The 12,289-nt window shown below is 44.6% G+C and overlaps 2 protein-coding genes across 2 annotated transcripts; both read right to left on the reverse strand.

The window, feature by feature from the left end:
- Positions 1-5,345: 5,345 nt before the first annotated feature.
- Positions 5,346-8,025, reverse strand: LOC148085826 (stonustoxin subunit beta-like). The gene is made up of 3 exons (XM_087783910.1): positions 7,925-8,025; positions 6,262-7,734; positions 5,346-6,163 (listed from the first exon to the last, which is right to left on the reverse strand). The coding sequence occupies exons 1-3, from the start codon at positions 8,019-8,021 to the stop codon at positions 5,613-5,615; spliced, it is 2,121 nt and encodes a 706-aa protein (XP_087640036.1). The 5' UTR covers positions 8,022-8,025; the 3' UTR covers positions 5,346-5,612.
- A 1,746-nt stretch (positions 8,026-9,771) lies between these two features.
- On the reverse strand, positions 9,772-12,156 carry LOC148085827 (stonustoxin subunit beta-like). Its single transcript, XM_087783913.1, has 3 exons — positions 12,030-12,156; positions 10,421-11,893; positions 9,772-10,322 (listed from the first exon to the last, which is right to left on the reverse strand). The coding sequence occupies exons 1-3, from the start codon at positions 12,124-12,126 to the stop codon at positions 9,772-9,774; spliced, it is 2,121 nt and encodes a 706-aa protein (XP_087640039.1). The 5' UTR covers positions 12,127-12,156.
- Positions 12,157-12,289: the final 133 nt, after the last annotated feature.

Below are 12,289 nucleotides of genomic sequence, written 5' to 3' on the forward strand. Positions count from 1 at the left end.
GAACCTAAGCCTTTGAAAGTTAGGTCTCAGAGGCGTGTTATCTCAGCTGATACTGCAGACAGTTTTTCTGCTATGTTTGACCCTCTTTCCTTTGATGACTGCCCAAACGTGGACAGTTTGATTCACTGTTTCACTACTCATTGTGTTGAAATACTGGATCAAGTGGCACCTGTTAAATCGAACTTAAAAATTCAGAAAAAACGGTGCCCTTGGACAAATGAAGATCTCCTGAGTCTGAAGAGACTTTGTCGAAAGACTGAGCGTCTCTGGAAGTAAGGTAAGGTAAGGTAAGGTAAAACTTTATTGATCCCTCAGGAGGTCTCCTTTGGGAAATTGTTTTTTACCAATAGCCAGCAATTTTTCATAAACAATAAAAAATAATACATAAAAAATAAAATAAGAAGAACATAAAGAGGAAGAACAAGATGACACAATCTAAGTCTAAAGACAAAGACAAAGGACATAGGTCAAGGAAAGAAAAACAACAAAGACAAAGATACAGAGACTAACATGGAACAGAACATCCAGATACTTTCACTCCACTCCTGCCCCCGAACTCAGAATTGTACAATTTAATAGCCCGAGGGATGAATGAGTCCCTGAGTCTATTTGTTTTGCACCTGGGTAGGAGCATTCGTGCACTCATTCTGCTTCTCTGCTCACTGATGACAGTGTTCAGAGGATGACTGTCATCATCCATGATGGACAGTAGTTTGTTCAATGATATCCTCTCAGCAACTGTCACCAGTGAGTCCAGCTTCATTCCAACCACAGAGCCAGCCCTCCTGATCAACCTGTCCAACCTGTTGACACTCCTCTTGGACACATTTCCACCCCAACACACCACAGCATAGAACAGGACACTGGCCACCACAGACTGGTAGAACATGCAGAGGAGCTTCTTGCAGATGTTAAATGATCGAAGCCTCCTCAGAAAGTACAGTCTACTCTGAACCTTCTTATATACATGGTCTGTGTTGCAGGACCAGTCCAGTTTACTGTCCATCCACACACCGAGGTACTTATAGTTGTCCACTATCTCCACCTCGTCGCCTCTGATGGACACTGGACGTGGCTTTGTCCTGGACCTCCCGAAATCCAAGACCAGCTCCTTGGTTTTTGAGGTGTTCAGCTGCAAGTGGTTCCTCTCACTCCAGTCCACAAAGTCACGTATCAGACTCCTGTACTCGTCTTCGCTGTTGTCCCTGATGCATCCAACAATGGCAGTGTCGTCAGCATACTTCTGGACGAGACTCAGCTCTGAGTTGTAGCAGAAGTCTGAAGTGTAGATGGTGAAGAGGAGAGGGGCCAGTACTGTCCCCTGAGGTGCTCCTGTACTGCACACCATAGTGTCAGACTTGATGTCCTTCAGCCTGACATACTGTGGTCGATCAGTAAGATAGTCCGTAATCCAGGAGACCAGACCAGGGTCCACATGCATCTTAGTCAGTTTGTCCTGCAGCAGAGTGGGTTGGATAGTGTTGAAGGCACTAGAAAAGTCCAGGAACAGGATTCTCACTGAACCGCTTCCTTTATCCAAGTGGGAGTAGGTCCGATGCAGGAGGTGAAGGATGGCATCTTCGACAACAACTGCTGGCTGGTAGGCAAACTGCAGGGGGTCTTGCGCATGCTGGACTTGTGGCGTGAGATGTTTGAGGACCAGCCGCTCCAGTGTCTTCATCAGCTGCGAAGTCAGTGCCACCGGTCTGTAATCGTTCAGCACACTCGGTCGGATCTTTTTAGGGACTGGAACGATACAGGAAGTCTTCCACAGAGTTGGTACTTTCCCCAGCCGTAGACTGAGGTTGAAGACATGCTGGAGTGGCTCAGCTAGTTCAGCAGCGCAGGTCTTTAGCAGTCGAGCAGACACCTTATCAGGACCAGCAGCCATCCCTGGACGAATCCTCCGAAGTACATCCTGTACCTGGAGTGAGGTGAAGCTAGGAAGTGGTTCTGTGGAGCTGGGGGGGGCACAAGAAGGTGGGGCAGGTCCTGAGGTGGGCAGCAGTGAGGGTGAGGTGACCTGCTCAAACCTGTTGAAAAAGTTGTTCAGTCCATTTGCCTCATCCACCGTGTCCACTGCAGTCAGAGAGGCCTTGGTCTTGTGTCCAGTGATGGTTTTAACACCATCCCAGACCTCTCTTATTTCTTCTCGGCTCAGCTTCTCCTCCAACCTCCTCCTGTAGGTGTCCTTTGCCTCCTTCAAGCATCGCTTCACCTCCTGCTGAGCTGACCTCATGGCGTCCCTGTCTCTGCTCCTGAATGCCACTTTCTTCCTGTTAAGGACATCCTTGACCTCCTTTGTTACCCACGGTTTATTATTAGGGTAACAGCGGACAGTCTTAGTAGGGGCGACAACGTCCAAGCAGAAATTTAAATAATCTGTTAGACAGTGTGTCTGTCCCTCGATGTCCTCACCATGAGACCTCAGCAGCACATCCCAGTCTGTTGTTTCAAAGCAGTCTCTGATGGCGTCCTCCACAGCTGGTGTCCACTTTCTGATTGTCTTAGTGGTCACAGTCTGTCTCTGCACCAGAGGAATGTACTGTGACTGAAGGTGGACCAGGTTGTGATCGGACCTTCCAAGTGGAGGAAGAGGTTTGGCTCTGTAGGCGTCCTTCAAGTTGGAATAAAGAAGGTCAATTGTCCTGTTATTCCTGGTGGGACAATCCACGGCCTGATGGAAAGTAGGCAGAGTAGAGTCCAGGTTGGCATGATTAAAGTCTCCAGAGATGATGATAAACGCGTCAGGATGTTGATTCTGAAGTCGAGCTGTCATTGTGTGGATCTTCTCACAGGCAGATGCAGCCGCAGCGCTCGGAGGAATGTAGACACACAGCGCGATCACGTGACTGAACTCACGCGGTAGATAATATGGACGCATGCTGACAGGCAACAGTTCTAAATCTTGACAACAAGAGACTTTCTTTACAGTAACGTGTCCCGGGCTACACCAGCGTTTATTCACGTACATGATCAGACCTCCTCCTCTGCGCTTCCCACACGCGCGCGCGTCTCTGTCCGCTCTGACGGTGCTGAAACCAGGCAGCTCCACGTGTGAGTCCGGAGTCAGTTGAGTGAGCCACGTCTCCGTGAAGATCAACAAGCTGCTCTCTCTGTAGATCCGCTGGTTGTTGAGGGCAGACAGCTCGTCGATCTTATTCGTCAGTGAATTGACGTTCCCCATCGTGATTGTTGGGATCGTTGGTCTGTGACGTCTCCGATTGTCCGTTAGCTTAGCCTTTAGCCTCCTCCCTGCCCGACAGCCTCTGTAACGGCGCTGAAGTTCGATCGGGATCTTGTGGCGATCTCCAGCCCGTGCCATTGACTTCAGCGACAGTAGATCCTCTCTTGAGTAAACAAGACGATTCTTTCCATGTTCAAAAGTATCCATTTAAAAAGATTATAGTAAAAAATTAATAAAAAACAGAAAATTATAGAAATTGCTGCGGAGCTACTGGAAGAGGCAGTCGTCCTCGTCGGCGCCTCCACTAAACTTGAGATGCACAGACTTCACCTCAGGGATCTGATGTCTTCTTACAATGAGATGGTGGAAACTGCTAGATCTGGTTACATCAGAAAACTGGTAGCAGCAAATAAGAAAAACCCCAAAGTGTTGTTTGACATGATTAATTCTCTCGTGTCTCCTCCTCCTCAAATCACGCCTGTCTTCTGTGAAGCTGACAGCAATGCATTGTTGAGATTTTTCATTGACAAAATTAAATTGATCAAAGAGAAAATCTCTCCCCCTTTGTTTGGAACCCCTACTGTCTCTGAGCCCCTCTCCTCCTCTTGGTCTTCCTTCACTGCTGTATCTTTGGGTGATATTTCGGCACTAGTGAAGATGAAACCCTCCTCTTGCTCAGATGACGTCCTTCCTTGTAGACTTTTTATCAAAGTATTTGATGTAATTGGCCCCTGGGTTACCAATATGGTGAACCTCGGGGGTTTTCCCCAACGCATTTAAAGATGCCATTGTAGAGCCTCTGCTCAAAAAGCCAGGCTTAGACCCAACTGACCTCAGTAATTTCAGGCCTATTTCTAAGCTCCCTTTCTTGTCCAAGATCTTGGAGAAGGTGGTGTCTGAGCAGCTGTCTTTGTTCCTGGATCAGAGCGACATACATGAGAAGTTTCAGTCTGGCTTTCGTAAACATCACTCTACGGAGACGGCTTTATTGAAAGTGTCCAGTGACATCATGATGTCGGCTGACTTGGGTAAATTCACTGTTCTGGTTCTCTTGGATCTGTCCTCAGCCTTTGACACAAATGATCACCAGATCCTGCTGAAAAGACTGAGGGATGAAGTGGGACTGTCTGGGTCGGTGTTAGAATGGATCTCAGCATACCTTTCTGGACGCAGTTTTAGTGTATCTGCCAATCAAATGAGGTCTGAATCGGCAGATCTGTTGTTAGATTAATTTCAACTACTGAACATTCCTGAAACGCTTTCCCAAGAAGTCCTCTTTTTTTTCATTACAACGATGTTATTGAGTAACCTGCCTGTTCAAACACGTTAAACAGTTGTTTGCAGGTGAACCACAAATTCTAAGGACGGTCAGAGACGATCAGACAAAGCGATGATGATGTGAAGTTACTGATTAACAGTTTTATTCGCGTTAAACTTCATATAAAGATGTTTTAAAATTTAAATAATCCACTGGTCGCCTCTGTAAATGCAGTATTCTCGTTAATAAGCGTGTATGTAAAATCTAAACATTTACACCAACATCTGAACTCATTTACAAGTGTGATTCATGTCAGACATGTTTAAAATTAACAAATATAAACTGTTAGTATGAATTCATGTTTTCATTTGTTTTTGTTTTTTTCATCATCACAGAAAGGAGAAATTTAAGTCTTTTGCTTCATTTAAATATGATCGACATATTGAAATGGAGGCATGGAAAGGGATGAACCCGTCTGAATTCTTTGTTGATTTTGATGGACATAGAAAAGGGCTATAATTCGTGTCACGCACAGATTCTTACATCTGAATATTTTTTTGTGCACCATTTGAGTTAAGTCTGTTCTTACTTACGTTGATCAAATTTGATGAAAGTAGATCTTGTGGACTTGATCATTATAAAAGTAGCTGGCAAACCGAAAAAGTGTGGGCACCCCTGCTCCAAATCATTCCCGAAACCACAGAACAACTTCCTTGTATTTGAACTAATGATCCATGGAGTTTTTCACAATGTCATCAAGTAATTATTAACTTTCGATTCCAACGTAGCACACCTTTGCTTTTTTAATCATTTTAATTTTAATAATATATTTTACTAACACATCTTGAGTGGTCATGTGTGTTTGAATGTGTTGAATAGAAAGAAGGAAACAGAAGAAAGTGGATTATAATGGTTTTTATTGCATTGCACTGGAGTTCCAAACAAATCAAAGAGATCAATTCTACTTCATTATATGTTCCATGTTGTTTAATCAACTGATCAATGACATCACAATCAACATCAATTGGCCAATAAGCCAGCAGACACTTCAAACGTCTGACGGAAAGATAATCGGATAATTATTGCAGAAGATCACAAATTCTATATTTTGCTTGAAAGAACAGCACTGTAAGGTAGGTAGCAGGGTAGCTAGCTAACGGTGCTGACTCACTCAATTGGGCAGAAGTGAATGAAGCTCCGCTTATTTTTCAGGTAGCACCCTGGGTAAACTGGCGATATGAAGCTGTCTGAGAAAGTGTACAAGTGAGTCAGCTCAGTGGTGGAGGCCTTGTAGAAGCTCAGAGTACCACCTGGCCAGTCCAGAAACACACCCAATCGGTTGAGGCCAGTGGATGGAAGTTGTGTTTCAGTCCAATAGTTATCGTGGCCTGTGAATGACACAGCATGAGCAGTAACTTTCCCAAAACACCAGGAGTCAGGACTGTTTCCTAACCAGCTAGTGTAGTCAGTCTTCCTGTCAATCCTCTTGTAAGCAACCCCTACAGCGATATCATCCTCAACACCGTCACTCCACTCCACCTCCCAGTAGCAGCGACCAGTCATCCCTTTGGAGCAAATCACTTGTGGCACCAGGTCAAAGCGCTCTGGAAGATCCGGGTACGACTGATCTTCTCCATGTGTGGCTTTCTTATGGTCGTCGGACAAACGTATGGAATTGTTGGCTGTGTTCGGATCGAAGGTCAGGTCACCATCAGCGTCTGGTAAGAAGAAATGGTTGATAATGTTAGTTTTTCGTGAAGGCTCATGAAAACCACCTTTATAAAAGGGTCATCCAAAACACAAAGAGACTACTCACACCAAATCAGGTCCTGTTTGTTTGTGACCTTCTCTGGGTGGTCAGGAGGTGGAGGTCTGGAGAAGTCGTCAGACACCAGAGTACCACTCTGGTAGTGGTAGATGGTGGCGCCCTCGTATTTGCTATTTGGCAAGGCAGTCATGAAGAACTTCACACCTCTGCTGTCCCTCAGAGCTGCAGCTAAGTCACGGAAATTGTTGGCTTTCACCCGCATGCTGGAGAGCACGGTGGGGGAGAAGTACCACGGCACATCATTCCGAGCTGTAGGCTCAGCTGAATCCAGATACTTTTCCATTTCTTCCAGACATGGGTCATCAATCTCCAGGGAGGTGAAGACATAGCAGAGGGCGTCATGGACATTGGCCTCAAGAATCTCTTTGTCCAACTCTGACTGACTCTCTACAAGCTTCACGTTGGTGTCAGCCATCATATCAGCGATGGACTGCATCACTGTCACTTCTCGGACTTTGTTGTCCATCCACTGACTCAGTTTCACTTGACTGAAAGGTGATGTGTCTCTTTTCTGGAAGAGGTCTATCAACTCCTTTTCCTCTTCTGAACCTACACGGATCAAGGGGAGTTTGGTCGACAGAGAGCGCTGAAGAAACTCAACGTAGTAGCCACAGAGGTTATTGAATCTGAGCAGCAAGCGGCCAAGATCAGGGAAGGTCTTGGAGACAAGCTCCGACTGTGCCTCATTGCAGTTAATCTGGAACTTCTTCAGATCTTCAATAACCTCTTCTGCTTTCCTTGCCAACTGAATGCTGATATTCTTTGGAACCTCAGGAGCTTTGGGGTACAGGGTGACGAGAGGCAGCATCCACACCTTCAATGGAGCGACGCTATCTTTGCTTGCTCTCAGCAACTTAGGAAGGTTCACGTAGGTCTTCACAGCTTCTTCAAATGTGGCAGGGTTGCTCTCCAGAAAAACGTCACCGTAGAAGGTGCAGGAGAACTTGTTAGTCAAATTCTTCTCCTCCTCTGTCAGATCAATTTTAACTTCACCCTCAACATCAAATGAAGGGATCTTTTTCATCACTGCTTTGATCTGACCCTGGATGTTCTGGACCGAACTAGACTCCAACTTCTCGCTGTCAAAGGCAAAGAAGGCGTTGGCGCCGTAAACAATGCCAGTGACCACATGTGTAGCGAGGTTCATATCAATGATTTTCAGCTGGTTTTCATCCAGCGGCCCCAAAGAGGTCAAGGACAGCTGCCTGAAGACAGTGGAGCCCTGGTACTGGAATGTGGCCCTGCATTGATTCTTAAGCTTCTTGTAATCACTCAGGTATTTGGCAGAGCCACTGACTTCAATGAGACCTCCAAGAAAACTGGCCTTCAAAGACGCATTAACGTCCAACATGGAGGTCTTGGACTCAAGAGAGTCTGAAGCCAGGACTTGGAACTGGCTGCTGGGTTCTCCAGTCTCCACGGTGTTCTTATCCAGGACTTGTGGACCCCACAGTGACAAACCTGGTGAAGACATGAGCTCACACTGAGTTTGGTGCAGAGATGCATTATTAACTCATTTGTTATCTCAGGATTCAAGATGTGTTTGTATGTTTGTCGCCTTCATTTCTTGTAATTCAATTATCAGCAATGCTTCTTCTGACGCCTAATTTTACTTTCATTAATTGCTCAGTGATTCCTTTTGTGTTCTCACCTGGCACCAACTGTTCAGTCCGGGCGTCGTACAACATCCCTAAGGTGAAAGGTCGTCCCATTGCGGCCTCATTCATTGAAGTGTCTGAAGAAGCCATGATGCTGTCATGAATAGAAGAAAAAAACAGATTTATATAAAATAAAATCTGAGATATGCGCACACACAAATCAGTCTGAAAAAAATAATATTCAAAACGCACAAAATGATACACACAGGTGGATGGCATAAACATAAAAAATACACTATGACTCCCTACATCTGAGAGACAGACACAAACCATCTGATTTAAGATAACACAGACATAGGAACAACTTAAAAATAATAATTCACGGACACAATCACGTGACAAACAGATTGAACACAATTCAAGACAGTTACCGAGAGATACTTTCGCATACACTTAAAAATGTTTGAAAGACATCAAATGTAAACCAAGAGCAACACAAAGAATGGACAATCGAAGGAGATTGACATGACATATACACACAAACCTGTTCATGTTGTGTAGGCGATCTTGAAGAAAACTGGTGGTAACTCCGAAAGTTGCTGCTTATTTATACCACTCGCCTCACAAAGTGTTGTTCAGTGGAAAAATGCCACCCCTATGTTTATGGTGCAACCCACCTACAGTAGATAATAAACTGATGAACAGTCCTGAAACGCTTTCCTAAGAAGTCCTTTTTTAATTTTTTTATTACAACAACGTTAATGAGTAACCTGCCATTTTATCAAGAATATTGTGTTGTTCTTTGATCTTAATCTTACACAGACACACAATGGGACTCATATTTACAGATGTGTCATCAATGTATTGTACCTCAGGTTGTTCTTGGACTCAGATCCAGAATAAGAATCTCTGTCCACGCCAGAACCTGAACCTGAGATCGACTTTTACCAATCTTATGAAGAACGCACTGCTTTAATGTTACCATTGGTGGTCAAGCTGATGGTGAAGTTGGTGATGCCAATGCCCATGATTCAGGATTGTGAAAGCGATGACAACAATAATTAAGGTTGGGATACAAAAGAAGACGCCGGAATAGAAGTTTTAAAGTTAAGTGTTCCAGATAAGTGCAATGTTGCTACACTGGAATTTAATGATTACTGTGTTAACCCTCCAAATCGTTCCCGAAACCACAGAACAACTTCCTTGTACTAGTACTAATGATCAATGGAGTTTTTCACAATGTCATCAAGTAATTATTAATTTTTGAAGGCAAGTCTTCACTTCGGTCAGGATACCCCAACATAAATTGTCACCTCGCTGTTCCCATTAAAGTATCAATATTTCAATTTAAAAGTCAAATAATGACTGAATTTAATCATTTTGTTGATGGTAATGATGATGAGGATGAAGATAACAATGTCAGTGGTGATGGTGATAATGATGTTAAAAACAACATCAGAGAGACAAAGTAAGAGAGAAGGAAACACAGATGCTGTGTTAGTTTTATCAATAGATTTTCTTTCTCAAAACGTTAAAAGATTGAATTAATGATTCCTAATATGTTTTTGTAAAACATCTTGAGTGGTCAGGTTTGTTTGAATGTGTTGTATAGAAAGAAGGAAACAGTAGAAAGTGGATTATAATGTTTTTTATTGCAATGCACTGGAGTTCCAAACAAATCATAGAGATCAATTCTACTTCATTAAATGTTCAATGTTGTTTAATCAACTGATCAATGACATCACAATCAACATCAATTGGACAATAAGCCAGCAGACATTTCAAACGTCTGACGGAAAGCTAATCGGATAATTATTGCAAAAGATCACAACTTCTATATTTTGCTTAATAGCACAGCACTCTTAGCTAGCTAGCAGGGTAGCTATCAAACGGTGCTGACTCACTCAATTGGGCAGAAGTGAATGAAGCTTTGCTTATTTACCAGGAAGCACCCTGGGTAAACTGGAGCTATGAAACTGTCTGAGAAAGTGTACAAGTGAGTCAGCTCAGTGGTGGAGGCCTTGTAGAAGCTCAGAGTACCACCTGGCCAGTTCAGAAACACACCCAATCGGGTGAGGCCAGTGGGTGGAAGTGGTGTTTCAGTCCACTGGTCATTGTGGCCTTTCATTGACACAGCACGAGCAGAAATTTCCCCAAAACACCAAGAGTAAGGATTTTTTCCTAACCAGCTAGTGGTGTCGTTCTTCCGGTAAATCCTCTTGTAAGCAACTCCTACAGCCATATTATCCTCAACACCGTCACTCCACTCCACCTCCCAGTAGCAGCGACCAGTCATCCCTTTGGAGCAAATCACTTGTTGCGCCGGGTCAAAGCGCTCTGGAAGATCCGGGTACGACTGATCTTCTCCATGTGTGGCTTTCTTATGGTCGTCAGACAAACTTATGGAATTGTTGGCTGTGTTCGGATCGAAGGTCAGGTCACCATCAGCGTCTGGTAAGAAGAAATGGTTGATAATGTTAGTTTTTCGTGAAGGCTCATGAGAACCACCTTTATAAAAGGGTCATCCAAAACACAAAGAGACTACTCACACCAAATCAGGTCCTGTTTGTTTGTGACCTTCTCTGGGTGGTCAGGAGGTGGAGGCCTGGAGAAGTCGTCAGACACCAGAGTACCACTCTGGTAGTGGTAGATTGTGGCGCCCTCGTATTTGCTATTTGGCAAGGCAGTCATGAAGAACTTCACACCTCTGCTGTCCCTCAGAGCTGCAGCTAAGTCACGGAAATTGTTGGCTTTCTCCCGCATGCTGGAGAGCACGGTGGGGGAGAAGTACCACGGCACATCATTCTGAGCTGTAAGCTCAGCTGAATCCAGGTACTTTGCCATTTCTTCCAGACATGGGTCATCAATCTCCAGGGAGGTGAAGACATAGCAGAGGGCGTCATGGACATTAGCCTCAAGAATCTCTTTGTCCAACTCTGACTGACTCTGTACAAACTTCACGTTGGTGTCAGCCATCATATCAGCGATGGACTGCATCACTGTTACTTCTCGGACTTTGTTGTCCATCCACTGACTCAGTTTCACTTGACTGAAAGGTGATGTTTCTCTTTTCTGGAAGAGATCAATCAACTCCTTTTCCTCTTCTGAACCTACACGGATCAAGGGGAGTTCGGTCGAAAGAGAGCGCTGAAGAAACTCAACGTAGTAGCCACAGAGGTTATTGAATCTTAAGAGCAAGCGGCCAAGATCAGGGAAGGTCTTGGAGACAAGCTCCGACTGAGCCTCATTGCAGTTAATCTGGAACTTCTTCAGATCTTCAATAACCTCTTCTGCTCTCCTTGCTAACTGAATGCTGATGTTCTTTGGAACCTCAGGAGCTTTGGGGTACAGGGTGACGAGAGGCAGCATCCACACCGTCAATGGAGCGACGCTATCTTTGCTTGCTCTCAGCAACTTAGGAAGGTTCACGTAGGTCTTCACAGCTTCTTCAAATGTGGCAGGGTTGCTCTCCAGAAGAACGTCACCGTAGAAGGTGCAGGAGAACTTGTTGGTCAAATTCTTCTCCTCCTCTGTCAGATCAATTTTAACTTCACCCTCAACATCAAATAAAGGGATCTTTTTCATCACTGCATTGATCTGACCCTGGATGTTCTGGACCGAACTGGACTCCAACTTCTCGCTGTCAAAGGCAAAGAAGGCATTGGCGCCGTAAACAATGCCAATGACAACATGTGTAGCGAGGTTCATATCAATGATTTTCTGCTGGTTTTCATCCAGCGGCCCCAAAGAGGTCAAGGACAACTGCCTGAAGACAGTGGAGCCCTGGTACTGGAATGTGGCCCTGCATTGATTCCTAAGCTTCTTGTAATCACTCAGGTATTTGGCAGAGCCACTGACTTCAATGAGACCTCCAAGAAAACTGGCCTTCAAAGACGCATTAACGTCCAACATGGAGGTCTTGGACTCAAGAGAGTCTGAAGCCAGGACTTGGAACTGGCTGCTGGGTTCTCCAGTCTCCACGGTGTTCTTATCCAGGACTTGTGGATCCCACAGTGACAAACCTGGTGAAGACATGAGCTCACACTGAGTTTGGTGCAGAGATGCATTATTAACTCATTTGTTATCTCAGGATTCATGATGTGTTTGTATGTTTGTCGCCTTCATGTCATTGCTCAGTGATTTTTTTTGTGTTCTCACCTGGCACCACCTGTTCAGTCTGGGCGTCGTACAACATCCCTAAGGTGAAAGGTCGTCCCATTGCAGCCACTTTCATTGCAGTGTCTGAAGAAGCCATGATGCTGAAACAACAAGTGTTACACACAGGATAAACATGCACATAAACACCAAACACATGCACTCACACATAATGCATACACATATAAACACACACACCTTTATTTGTTGAGTTGTGTATTGGTTTCAGGAGCAGCTGAAACTTTCAGATGTAAAAAGTTTTG

The sequence above is a fragment of the Callionymus lyra genome, chromosome 2, assembly GCF_982586985.1.
Source record: "Callionymus lyra chromosome 2, fCalLyr1.hap1.1, whole genome shotgun sequence".
In the NCBI taxonomy this organism is placed as follows: Eukaryota; Metazoa; Chordata; class Actinopteri; order Syngnathiformes; family Callionymidae; genus Callionymus; species Callionymus lyra.

Bases quoted from the DNA above. Each gene is read 5' to 3' on its own strand.
- LOC148085826 (XM_087783910.1), bottom strand. From the start codon at position 8,021: ATGGCTTCTTCAGACACTTCAATGAATGAGGCCGCAATGGGACGACCT. The intron at 7,735-7,924 runs GTGAGAACACAA...TGTCTTCACCAG, and splicing joins GACTGAACAGTTGGTGCCAG to GTTTGTCACTGTGGGGTCCA. The intron at 6,164-6,261 runs GTGAGTAGTCTC...TCTTCTTACCAG, and splicing joins CAAACAGGACCTGATTTGGT to ACGCTGATGGTGACCTGACC.
- LOC148085827 (XM_087783913.1), bottom strand. From the start codon at position 12,126: ATGGCTTCTTCAGACACTGCAATGAAAGTGGCTGCAATGGGACGACCT. The intron at 11,894-12,029 runs GTGAGAACACAA...TGTCTTCACCAG, and splicing joins GACTGAACAGGTGGTGCCAG to GTTTGTCACTGTGGGATCCA. The intron at 10,323-10,420 runs GTGAGTAGTCTC...TCTTCTTACCAG, and splicing joins CAAACAGGACCTGATTTGGT to ACGCTGATGGTGACCTGACC.